Genomic DNA, 13,526 nt, shown 5'->3' with positions numbered 1-13,526 from the left:
TCATGAAAGATACATGACCGATTCCTTCTGAATAACTCACATCCCCGCTGAAATTTATATGGACAAGCATTTGAATTATTGGGAAAACAAAATTTTATAGGGGTATAACTCCTGAACAACTAACAGATTCAGTCCATTTTGACCTTGAAATATTCAACAATGAGTCAAACCACTATTGGTGTAAAATTGTGAATTACGATAGTTCGCTATTCTTCTGGAACAAGCTCATGAAGAAACATACACGATTATGTGTATCTTTGAAACAACTCTTTGCGCATGCTTCAGAGGTTATGGGTACAAAGTGCCTAATATACAATTGTTTGATGTACAAATGTTCATAGTTAAAATCTCATATAATTTTATATATTGATGTCTTCTATAGTCAATATCAGGATCCCAATAAATTCTTCAGTTTTCAGTGTTATCTTTTTTGCACTTAAAATATCCTACATTTCTTTTTGAATGAAATATTCGCCTTTATCCATTTTCTTCCTCCTAAAATGTTGGATTGGCAGCAGCTCTTTAAAAAACCTTATATTCTGGGCTCCATTCCATTGGGTCAAATCTCTCTAGTTCCGACAGTAGTATAGGTAGTTGCATTTGAATTAGAGAATAATAGATAAGCATGATTTTTTGTTTTCCTAACGAAATACTTTAAATACAAAAAAAGGGGATCTATTAGTTCAATATATCCAAAGGGCCACAAAAACACAAGACTCTTTCAACTGACAATTTCACGAAAATAATACTTTCGTCCTCACATACCATAACCTATTCAGAGGCACAAGACAATCTTTTCAGATGGATTTGATCGTAACTATTTCTTTCTGAATCTATAAATAACATTGTCTCACTTACCATAACCCTAACAGAGGAACAAATGAAACTTTTTGTATCGTTGTGTGATGTGCTTTCATTATCTCTTGGTGAAAAACATTGTCCTATCTCAATACAACCCAACTAAACCAACCATATTCCGACTGCTTTCAGTTCCTAATCAAATTCTTATGAAAATATTTTGATAGATACCTACTCAAATATAACGATCAATTGATAAAATTTTCAACAGATCAATGACAATGGAGACGGAAAAATAATAGTTTACCCATGCTCGATCATTTTCTATAAAGTTCAATCAAGTTTCATCAAGAACTAGAATAGATAAATATAGCTTCAGCTTAGTTTGTCTATGCAGCATTTTTTAATCTGTTTTATCCTGACATGAACATTATTATTAAAAACATGGAAACAAAAAATTAGATGAAAGAGAACCAACACCGGGAAATGCCTCTTTTCATTCCCCCTCCATTCAAATTAATGTTTTCCCTCCTACATTTTTTTAGAACCAATCTGATGATACTTTCTATATCAACTCCTAGGAGGAAGCAACATCAACTAGGGAAATATTACTCATCACAATACTCACTTGAAGTGTCTGCCAGAGGGCTGTAATAGTATGGTGGAGCAATACATCCCTCCGTTGGACTTTCCGGGGAGGCAGAGCTCTTCTCCCACGCTTCTCTCGCATTGCTCTGGTACTTGTTGCTCAGTTTCTTAACCATGTAACAACGTGGCATGGTAGTAGAGAATCCGTTGAAGCGGCAGCGAGGCAGGATGTTCGCGAGTGAATCAGAAATTTGCAGGTGGTTGCTGGGAGACAGTGACGGGATAGGTGACAGAAAAGCAACAAGTTGGCCCGGTAAAGAAGTACAAGTTACCAACAGGTATATAACCTGTAAGCAGATCCAAAACGGCGAAACTATATGAAGGCGATTTCCCTAAATGTCAGTCTTTGACGGAAGCTCTTCATAGCGGGGGACGAACGTAATGCAGGTTAGAGTAATGGACGGCTTCAATTCTTAATGTAAGGGTGGTTGACTACGGAGCACCAGATGAAGCCTACCGCACACCAATGACTCACGTAACATCGGCCTGATCCGTTGTCACTGTCTTCACTCTGTCTTTGGCACAAATTTGTCACCGGCTTTTGTGTTTTTTTATGTTGTTCAAGGAGAGCAAACGACGCACCACTCCCTGATTGTATTTGTTGGCGTTGTGGGGCGCTGTGAACTGCGGGGTGAGTTCGTTTACGCGTGCGCAGGATATGGACGAGGGGCGATCGATCGATGTCCTCCGACACCTGTTACCGAACACATCCATCTTCTGTCTCTCTCTAGCGAGCACTGATTGCATCTTCGAATTTGAATGTTTGAAGTAATAGATCAGATGCGTGATGTTTGGAACTTTTTTAAACCTTTTTTTGCTGGATATAACTTGGGAGCTCCGTTCTGAAATAATGGAGCTATATTTTTAGTATTACGAGAATCTAACCTCAATGTTTGAATGGCGAACTATTTGAATTCAGAACTAAGTGGGTAAGAAAAGTAATTGGTGGTTTTTACCATATTTATAATAATAATGGTAATAATAGATGTTCATTTCGAAGTTAAAAGTAATAATTGCACATTATCAACACAAAGGACGTCATCAACTAGTAACAACATGAACTACAATTTAATTTATAAATTCTTCAAACAAACATGCTTTCAGTTGTTAGTAGTTCAAATCATCTTATATCGAAAAAGTTCCCCAATAAAGTCTAAGGATTAAATTGTCTTTATACTAGGAATTATGAAGACAATTCAACCTAACTGTTGAACGGCGAATGCTATTAAGTCAAATCTAAGTAATTAATATTATTTTAAATTGGTCGTTAGGTACTGGTTTCCATTATATCGATAGTACTAATAAGAACGAAATGCAAACAGCAACAAAAATATACTGTTAGTTTGAAACTTAATAACCAAATGCCCTAGTAAGTATTTTGAGAATTAATCAATATGTATTTATACAGGGTGACCGATTTTATAAGATCTATCTCTTTGGGAAAAGCCTGTATCGAAATATGTTTCGAATGAAAGTTTCTTAGCCGTCAGGTGAACATCGAAAGCGGCCATTAAATATGACCTTGAAGTTTGATTTCAGGGTTTTTTCCAAGGACAAGTAGATTTTTTGAATAGGAAATATACATTTTTCTTTGAAGAATATTAATTAGTCTTCCAGAAAAACTAAAAAAATATTTTGTCTTCCTCGTTTATTCCATACAATGAATTTTTCTGGAGATATGAAATTCAGGTCTTAGATGGTCATGATGTAGTTAATTCTCATAGAATCATTCATTTTTGTATTTCAACATATTCAGAGATAAAAACTAGCATTCAATGGCAGATGATTATCTTCAGTTTTATATTTTCTTATTAATTTATTTCTCCTTATTATTTTTTTTCTTAATTAATGTTTCAATCAACCACCTGAAGCTTTGATTAGAGAATAGAATTAGGTATTGCTAATCATAGAAAATTCTTAAACATTCAATTAACTGGATTATACTATTTTTTGGTTTGCGTCTTGGCTCTCCATGTCCTTCTCAAAATATGCTAAGTAGTTTGTGTATAGATGATTTTCAGCATAACTATTATAAGCATAAAACACTTCATATCTCCAAAACGATTCATTTTGTCGCAAAAACGAAAAAAGAATGTTCTCAGTTTTTCAAGAAGATTAATATTTTGCAGAGGAAAATGTACATTTCATATTGAAAAATCTACTTGTCTTCGAAATTACTTAAAACTCAAACTGCAAAGTCACATTGAATGTCTGAATTCTATGTTCCTCCTAAAGACCAGTAAATTTTCATTTGACACATTTTTTGATCCAGGCCGTCCAGTAAAGGAGTTATTTCAGTTGATCTTTCGAAATGGATCACCCTGTATATTCAGACAGTCGAATATGATTCATGAATTATAATTTACATTTAAATATTTCATTATTTCGTCTGAAATATAACAATCAACATGACTTTTCACTATGCCATTGACACGAGGTCACTCTATGTTCATTTTAAATTCAATCGAATGTATGACAATGAAATGCATATCAAAACCATATTTTATTTAATAATTTTATATTATAATGGAACTTGTATATGTAATATAAATATACGCGAAGGCCCTATGGCATAATGTTTTAATTGTGGTATTAACGTGATGTCATTATCTTCTTAATTTAACTGAATATTTCATGGATGGAATAATATTTCAAATTTTCTATTGATTAATTAATTTTCCTCAATCCCTAAAATCGAATGAAAAATACAGGAAATATAAGCAGATAATTTGAGGAGGACACAAAACGAAATCAAATTGTCAACGTTCAATAAACGCATAATGAACAGATTGAAAATTCTCGTTGAATTATTGATGTGAAAATTTCTTTCACTCGAAAAGTTCTGTGCTATTCATCACTGTTCACATAAAACTACTCAGTAGAAATCTCTGAAGAGTCTATTTGTTGTACCTAATTCGAATTTCTGTTTGACTTCATAACAATTGATTTATCAACATTGAGTAAAGTCATTGCACAACAATAGTTAGTCGGACAACCGTAGATTCGTAAAAATTAATATAGAACTAGATGGCGCCTACGTATGGAGATTTCTGGATAATATTAACGTCCTAGATGGCACTGATGAACGTATAAATGGTATATCTACATTATCGTAATATAATATCGAATAATGCAACATTCAACTTCAGGAAGAGTGCCATATTACACTGGAGAGCAAATAAAGGGTCAGTAAGCTTTTACACTGTTTTTTTTCCAATAGACTTACGTTTGTTTGGTAACAGTTTCTTGTCAATGCTCAATTTTTGAAACTTCTCATATTTTTAGATGAAGTTTATTTTTGCATTGTAGGGATTGAATATATTGGGACGTATCAAAGAGAAAACGATAAACTTCACAAATAAAATAAACAACAGTAGGCCTCAAATTTCCAACGACCTCTTCAACCTTTTTCGATAAAATGTTAATCTGAGGAAATAAATTGAGATAAACAAACCTACAATATTTGGAAATAGAATACTATGGAATGGTTTGTAGGCAGATCGGAGATAATAATTGAATGCTCAGAAGTTGGGATAAAAGGCCTGAAACAAAATACTCAAAAGTGATGGGTACGAGTATATATTCACCCTTGTATTTCGTCGGGTAAAACTTCAAGGAATCGAAGGATGTGTGCAGTTCAACAGACAGAGATACGAAATTGTGAACCACTCTGACATTCCAGCATCTTGAGATGGAAAGGCTTGAACTATGCCTTTTTTATATTCAGGTTGATTGAATTATGCTCAATTACTGAAATGATCTCATTATTTTTCAATTAGTTGCTCCTGACCTTTTGAGGAGGCAGTAAAAGCAATGAGAATTTAGAAGAATTCAAAATGCGTTTTCAGTAACTGTAAAAAAAAACTTTTCTCGCATAATTGCGATTGTTGCTTGTGTGATCACAGCGCTGTCTTGTTGAAAGTAAACGTCATCCACATCAATATCTTCCAATTCGGACTATCAAAAATCATGAATCATATGTTAATTCCCAACACTGACGAGGAATCGAAAAACCTGGTTTTTTGTCATCACTACTGATTATGGCAGCAATATTCTCAGTAGTTCTTTAGTGAAGCACGAGTCGAGACAACACTGACTTGTTGCAACAGCACAAATTTTTCCATAAGTTCCATTATTGCAGGCCCAGAAGGTGTGTCATGACGACCTGAAAATGCTTTAGTTCTTGCTGCGAATTGTGATTATATTTTCACCATTTTTGTTCTCTATTAATTAATTTCAGTGCATTGTTGAAGCTTGTCTAATTTCTAGTAATGGCCTAGCTTTCACTTGTCAAATGTCAAAATATGACAGCTTCAAGAGTGACAACTGCCCAGATTCGCGGGCTATTCAAAATGAAACCTCTTGGTAAACTCTCAATAAACCACTGGATATGGCAGCTATATTCTATGTTGTGCCTCATAACGAAATAATTCCGCAAATTAAAAATATATGACGGCTACATCAATATCTTCCAATTCAGGCAAAAAAAAATCACAACTCAAAGGCTTATTCCCAAGATCCACAAAGAATCGACAAACCTGGGTTTCGTCAATACCACTGGATATGGTAGCTATATTCTCTGTGGTTTTTGAGCGACAGACATGTTTTCGATTATTTCCATCACTAACTTGTCCCAGCAGCTCAAAGTTTTTCACCAGTTTTACTATTGTCGGTCGAGATGGTGCTTCACGACGATCTACAAGTGCTTTAGTTTTACGAACTGTGCAAAATTTTCACTATTTTTGTACCGAATTTTAACAATTTCAATGCGTTGTTAAAGCGTGCTCTGTTCCATTTTAAGTAACGGGGTAATTTTAACCTATCAAATGACAAAATATGACAGCTTCGAAAGTGACAGCTGCCCAGATTCGCGGGCTATTCAAAATAAAACCTCTTATTGGAAAACTCTGAATGAACCTAAAACAATTTTATATTGTGCAACAAGTGGGGAAAGTTCAACTTTTCTCACGAGTGTGGAAGTGGGAATATAGATAATGTTCCTGATTCAATCCGAAATAGCCTTTGTTGACAGTACATATGCATTTCTTGCGTTTCCATGGAAACGACTTTTCAAAAGCCCAATTTCATTGGTCTATTTCATTTGTCATGAGGAATAATATTTATCACAGTATGAGCAATACATAGCTTTAAATTTAATTCAGTAAGCTTGAAGAATACGTTCTTTTCATAAAGGTTGTAGGAAAAATCCTTCAAAATCTTCTACCCATGACTGCATCGTTCCATCAAACAAAGTTCCACTTGATCGAATTATTTTCAACTCCCAACAACTAATTGAATCGACCCTGATGTAGCAATCGCAGAGGTCGCTAAAACAATATTTCATCTAGTTTTCTCGTCACATACGTGGCACTAGTAACAGCAGCAACAAGCAGAATTCCTACCTCATTACGAAATCATTCCGCAGCTCCTTGGGTTCGGATGCAACTTCAGGCTCTCAAATTAACGTAATCCGATTAGGAAAGTGTCCACACTCCCGACCTGGCTCTCTATGAGACGTTACGTTAATTCAATAAAGTTAATATGAGACAAAGTCTGAAGGTGTAAATTGAATTAACGCAGGCGGCTCAGGCTGCTGCTTTCAACTAGAGGGGTAGTGAGCGGTCTTTGAGTTCAGATAGATCGGGGAACATTTATGTTTGACTTGGGTCATACTATAGGGCTTTCTTCTGAACTGCGACACCTTACCTTCCTTAAGTGGCGGTTAAAAGGGAAAGTTATATTGGAATGATTGAACTTCGGCTTGGAGTACATAATTTCGCCAATTTTGATTATGTCATGCGATAGGAACTGATGCTTTGAGGAATGGGCACAACTGAAGGAAATAATGATAATATTTCTCTATTTCAGTATCGTAATGAACTCATTACAGCATCGTTTACAGTTATATTTTTCGTTTTGTTGGTGTCTCTACTGCCTTCCAACTTCCAAAATCCTATAAAATTTCAACAAACGTCAATAATTGTCAATATAATGTATAATTTGGATATAGTGAAATTATTTGCAACATTATTCGCAATTTATCTTTATTCTAGTTGTGTTAAATCGATTTCGTCAGACATAATTCAAGAATTTAATTCGTAATTTCAAATTATTTGAAAATTCGAAACGTAAGATTCAAATTGGAATTCCGTAGTCTGTCAATTTTAGTAACACTCACACCAACTGCCAAGATACAATACGAATGTCACTAGGAAGTATAATTAGAATTTTTCATTGAATTTCCACAATATTTCACAAAGCTTGACTGAAATAGAGAAAATATCGTCTAATACTCGTTGCAGAAGGCAATTCCAACACTCTTGCGTTCGAAAACTCGCTCTTTCGTCGTTAGTTTTCGAATTTCGCATTCGTGTTGGAATAGGAGCTCATTCTGCAACTTGTTTTAGAATATACTATTTTGTAATCCGAAAGAAGTACTGAGAATCATTTTCAGGGTGACCCATTTAAAATGATCCACTGAAATAACTTCTTGGAAAGAACCTGGATGAAAAAAATTCTTAGTCTTCAGGGGACTTTTGACCTTGTAGTCTTATATCAAAGTCAAGTAGACATTTGGAATAGAAATGAAAAAATAAATGATTTTGTGAAAAATAAGTTTGCAGTACTTTCTCCTGACCATTTTAAGCATAAAGAGACAAAATATACTAACTGAAAAAGAAACTGCAACACCCAGAAGGAGATGTTTAACTTTTTTTTTTGTTGAAACATAGAAAGTATTGCAAGGAGTAAATGATTGAATTTGGAGAAAAAAATCGTAAAGGTTGTTTCATAGAACAATTTTTGTTACTTAAATGTTGTAGCCGTTTTATGCAAGTTTTTTGAATTTAACAAAAAACCAGCTGTTCGGAGAGATCTGAAGTCGATGTTTAGTTGTTGTTAAAATGCCCAGAGCACGTGTACGCGGAATTTATCGCCAGCTAAGTGAAATTTGAAAGAGGTCGAATTATTGGTCTGCGGGAGGCGGGGTTGTCATTTCGAGAAATCGCTAATCATATGAAAATAAATCCAACTACTGTTATGAGATGTTGTCAAGCGTGGTTCGATAATGTCCAAAATTGAAGAAGATTAGGCACCGGACGTCGAAGGGGCACAAATGAAGTTCAAGATCGACGTCTAAGACTTATGGCCATTAGAGACCGATTTGCGACAACTCGCTCTTTGGCCAATGAGTGGTTAGAAGAACAAAGCCGTCCTGCAACTGTCCTAACGCTTTACCGCCAGATAAGGTCTTTTGGATTGCAGCATTATCGATCCCATCTTATATTACCTCTGACGGTTGAGCATCGCCGGCAACAAATAATGTGGTGCAGAGAACGTCAACATTTGAATGCGGAATAGCATCAGGTCATCTTTTTGATAAATCTCGATTCTTCTTGGGAGCACACGATGGCCGAAGAAGGGTTAGACAACGTCAAGGAGAAAGACGTGAACCTCAGTTTGATTTTGAGCGTGATCTACACCGTACAGTAGGCGTTATGGTATGGTGTGCTATTGCACATGCAAGAAGGTCACCAGCAGTCTTTATTCGAGGTAACATGAAAGCGCTGCGTTACCTTCAAGAAATAGTGTAGCCATATGTTCTCCCTTACTTTAACCGGCTCGATAATCCAATATTTCAGCAAGATAATGCCCGACCTCATGTTGCCAGAGTCAGTTTCAACTTTTCCGATGCGAACCATGTGAATCTTTTGCCATGGCCACTCAGATCTTCCATGGCCATAGAGCATGTTTGGGACATAGGTAGAAGGCTTGGAAATTTACCCCAGCCCCCACGGACTTTGGCGGCTCTGAGATATGAAGAACGGGTAGCTTTGGATAGTATCCCTCAAGAAGAAATAGACCATCTTATTGCATCAATGCCGAGACGTGTTGTGGAGTGTATAGATAATCGCGGTGGACAAACACATTACTAACAAATTTATTAAAAAAAATTGTAAACCCTTCGTTCTTTTCTCCAAATTCATCATTTACTCCTTGCTATACTATCCATGTTTTAACAAAAAAAAAATCAAAATTCAAACAGCCTCCTCTGGGTGTTGAAGTTTCTTTGTCAGTTAGTATACATCATGGTGAATCGCATATTATGAACAGTTACTTGAGATAATTGCTTTTGAGCCGAATGTGCCTACTTCAAAAATTTTGTATTGGTCATTGTTGTGGAAGGTTGATACATTGATATAAAATATATTTTTCCAAATTCTTGTGTCATCTGAACGATAACGAATAGGACCATTGTTGATAGACAAGAAATTGTTCAGAAATAACACTCCTATCATTTATCAAAGTGTTTCGTAGAGCTTGTAGAGCACCTTGTATTGACAAGGAAGTTAATGTCTATTGTAAATGAAAATATCAACTGAAATTAAAATTTTCGAAGCCTACTAAGTACTACTATTTACTCAATGGGCTTCATTCTCTTAAGTGTCAGTAAATATCATATTCGTTTCGAAAAACTGTCTGGCTATTTCCGTTCTCAATACCCCTGAAGTCGTCCCTGCTGCACTGACGTAACGCTTATCAGAATCCTTCCATCGGCTGATGTGTTAGTTACATCATCCCAAGGTGGCGATAGTGGTTATCTGCGGCAAGAGATGATGCCCTATCGAGGGGGACATTAGCCGAGCAAGAGGAAACTTTGAACCCCATTACACCGGTTAGAAACTAACTGGTAATAGAAATACCTTATAACTTCGTAGTCAGGCATTACGTGCGCTGACTTCACATGTACCTGCCTTATTTCGTTCGACTAGGACATACCAGATAAGATTCTCTTAGGATTCGATAGTAATTTATTCATCATTCCAATTGCATTCATACAACAATCTCAGCATATATCATATAAAAGTTATTTACATAAGAAAGGCAAGTGACACTTATCAGACGAGGACTTAGTTTGAGCCCAAGCAATAGAACCAGTTAAGCTGGTCAACAAACTTGCCTGATCAACAAACTTGCCTGATCAACAAACTTTTCACCTGAGTTGTGTGTAATTATTTCTGCTCAAAAACGTTGAATTTTAATTATTATACTTTTGTTGATGAATTTAGTTATTTATTTATTTACTTTCAATAAATTATCTTGGGTTACTCAATAGTTATATGAGATCAAAGAAGATGAATTCAAAAAACAGAAATTGCTGCATGTGCAAGGTTTTGCTATGTGTTTGGTGGGATTGGCAGGAAATTATCTACTATGAGCTGCTTCCCTTTGGCTCAACTGTTAACTCGGAACTGTACTATTAACATCTGAAGGCAGCAATTGCCCAGAAGCGGCCAGCTTTGGCCAATAGGAGATTACTTCTGTTAAGAAAATTGAATAGGATGATCTTTGCCTTCAGAGTGGTACACAAATATATAAATGAAAATGTTAAAAAAATTTTATATTATGCTAATTATGAATCTTTATTGAGATATGGTATAATATTTTGGGGTGTGAGTTCATCTGTACAATCAGTATTTATAAGTCAGAAAAGAATACTTAGAATATTTTTGAATATGGGGTACCGGGATTCCTGCAGGGGCAAGTTCAGGTCATTGGGGTTACTGACAGTTTATGGTCTATATCTGCATGAGTGCCTTCTCTACCTACACAAAAACAAAGTAGAATTTCTTAGAAATAACACTAATTTCACATACAATACGAGAACGGCCAATATAAATTATCCACAGCATAAGTTATCTCTAACAGAAAAAAATCCATCCTATATGTGCATTAAAATCTTCAACAGTTTGCCAAATGATCTTAAAATAATACAAAATTACAGACTTTTCAAATCAAAAACCAAGACATTTTTAATAAATCTTGAACCGTATAATTTAGGGGATTATTTCATGTAGTTGTAAATTACTTAAGGACACTGTTTCATTTCATGTTTTTCCTAGTGTAAAATTTAATTTGAAATAAAGAATATATCTATCTATCTATCTATCTACTTGTGTTCCATTAAGACAACGCCAGGCCACACACATCGATAATGTTCAGATAGATTTCAGAAAAACGAAATAATATTAATTGGTGCCCCACGTTGGGCGCCAATTGATATGGAAAAAAAATGAAATCATATCAATAAATACTATTATGTGGTCTCCAAGTGAGCAACTTGCGCAGGAATGAATGAGCTCGTGAACATTCTTTAATTCACGTCAGTGTTGGCCGTAAATATTCATTTTATTCCAAGTGTTTATGTCGTAGGATAAACTTAATGTTGAAACTAAAATGTGCTGAAGGATTTCATTGATGTGCTAAGGACTATTACTAGCTTTTGGGAGAAATTGAATATATTATGAGAAAATTTTACATAGCTATATAACGAAAAGAGGTTTCAGTTTCTGAAAGATTTTAATCCATTCCTGGATTGAAGAGATCATTGTGATTCATCCGGGACCTGGATATTGCTTTCAATTAAAAGAATAATTCGCAACAAATTTGCATAATACGTATCTGCAAACAAGTTGGGTGTTTCGTTAATGCAAATGGCGCTCTGCTGAGTCTAGTTTCAACGTTATGATAATTTCAACACTGATTTTATATCCACCTTGTTACCATTCGTTGCTATGGCAGGAATGAGATCCCTTCTGAAATTCAGCAATTTCGTAAGTTTTCATTGACATCGATTTATCAAAATAAGAGCATCAGACGTCTGTGAATGTAGTTTTCGTCCATGATTTTTAATGTTTGCAGTTTCGAATTTTGAGGTGAGAGTGGTCTGAAACTATTAGGTTCGACTAACTGATGAAGAATTCGAGGTCTAAATCGATTCTGCTCGTCCTGTCACTTTGTATGTCCTTGAAGCACTTTAAGCTGTCAATAATGACAAATTCAATGTAAAATTTTGACATTTCAATGTAAACAAGGTAGTATCGATGAGGAAACCGTGCTTCCAGTATAATCCCGAACGATTGGATAGAATAATGCATTGTTGCAAGTTGAAACCACCAAATGTCAGATTTTGACATGTGAAAAAAATAATCTGTAATATGTTATCATGATTGGGTGAAATTTATTCATATGACACGAAATGACTAAATTTGTATGGTTGTTAGATCAAGAAATTTTCATTGATATAACCGCGAATACTTCAATTTTCTTCAGTTTTGCCTTTCATCATTGCAAGGATTTTTTCATGAGCTCTTAAGGATGTATCAGAAAAAGGGGGTTGTCATTAATTTTTTTTTGTTTTGAAGTGATTAGATTGCAAGGAGGAAAGCGCCATTATTATTCCCCTTCTATACTGTTGAACCGTTTTTAACGGTGTTTTCATACCATTATTACTTCGGAGATATAGCAAAGGCAAATTTTTAGAAACCCACACTGTTAAAAAAAAAATCGTTGAAATTTTAAGCGTAAACTGCATGTTGTAATTTATAAAATTGTTTTTCAATGAAGAATTGTTGTTACAAATGAAGTAAGAATCACGTCCTTGTTTATTCATGCTGAGTACTTTGACAAGAGCTAGGACAGGTGGTGAAGAACAAAACTAAGTTGAACTAAATGCCCTAAAAGCCTTAAAATGCCTAAAAGGCATTGAGTTCAACTCAGTCTTGTTCTTCACCACCTGTCCTAGCTCCTGTCAAAGTACTCAGTTTGTCAATACTTTAAGGTGGGGGTAAAATCACTTCACCTGAAAGGTCACAGGATTAACAAGGTTAAAAACCTTGGAGTTGGAAAGTAAGATAGATCTTATAGCCAGATAAATATGCTGGCTAGGTGGATCTATCAATTAGTTGGATCTGCCAAGATCATAATAATTGAAGTTCATCTAATATTTATTTTCCCTCTTCCAAGGAAGAAGGAAAGGATGATCTACCGAATCAAATACTGATATGAAGGCTGATATTCGGTGAGCTATAAATAAAAAAAAATATTAGTCGATTAATAGGTACTATTTTCGAATCTTCAATTTATTCAATTGTAATCATTTCGACAATCAGAAAATAACGGTATAATGCCGAATGACAAAGTATGACTGATGCCTATTCGGATCATAATACAATTTTTACGTCAGGGGATTGTTGCGTGGATCTGAAGATTTGAGAGCATTTAAAAAGCTTTCCTTACCG

General features: G+C 35.1%; 1 protein-coding gene across 1 annotated transcript in view; it reads right to left on the bottom strand.

Annotated features, from left to right (window-relative positions):
* The window catches only part of LOC123671997 (zinc finger protein SNAI1-like), a 33,677-nt gene extending 31,642 nt beyond the window's left edge, over positions 1–2,035 (bottom strand). The window contains exon 1 of the mRNA XM_045605936.1: positions 1,427–2,035. Coding sequence (XP_045461892.1) covers positions 1,427–1,577 — 151 coding nt within the window. The 5' untranslated portion in view covers positions 1,578–2,035. The remainder of the gene's footprint in view (positions 1–1,426) is intronic.
* Positions 2,036–13,526: the final 11,491 nt, after the last annotated feature.

Source organism: Harmonia axyridis, chromosome 2, assembly GCF_914767665.1.
Source record: "Harmonia axyridis chromosome 2, icHarAxyr1.1, whole genome shotgun sequence".
In the NCBI taxonomy this organism is placed as follows: Eukaryota; Metazoa; Arthropoda; class Insecta; order Coleoptera; family Coccinellidae; genus Harmonia; species Harmonia axyridis.
The sequence above is the reverse complement of the archived record's forward strand: the minus strand, read 5'-3'. Positions and strand labels throughout refer to the sequence as shown.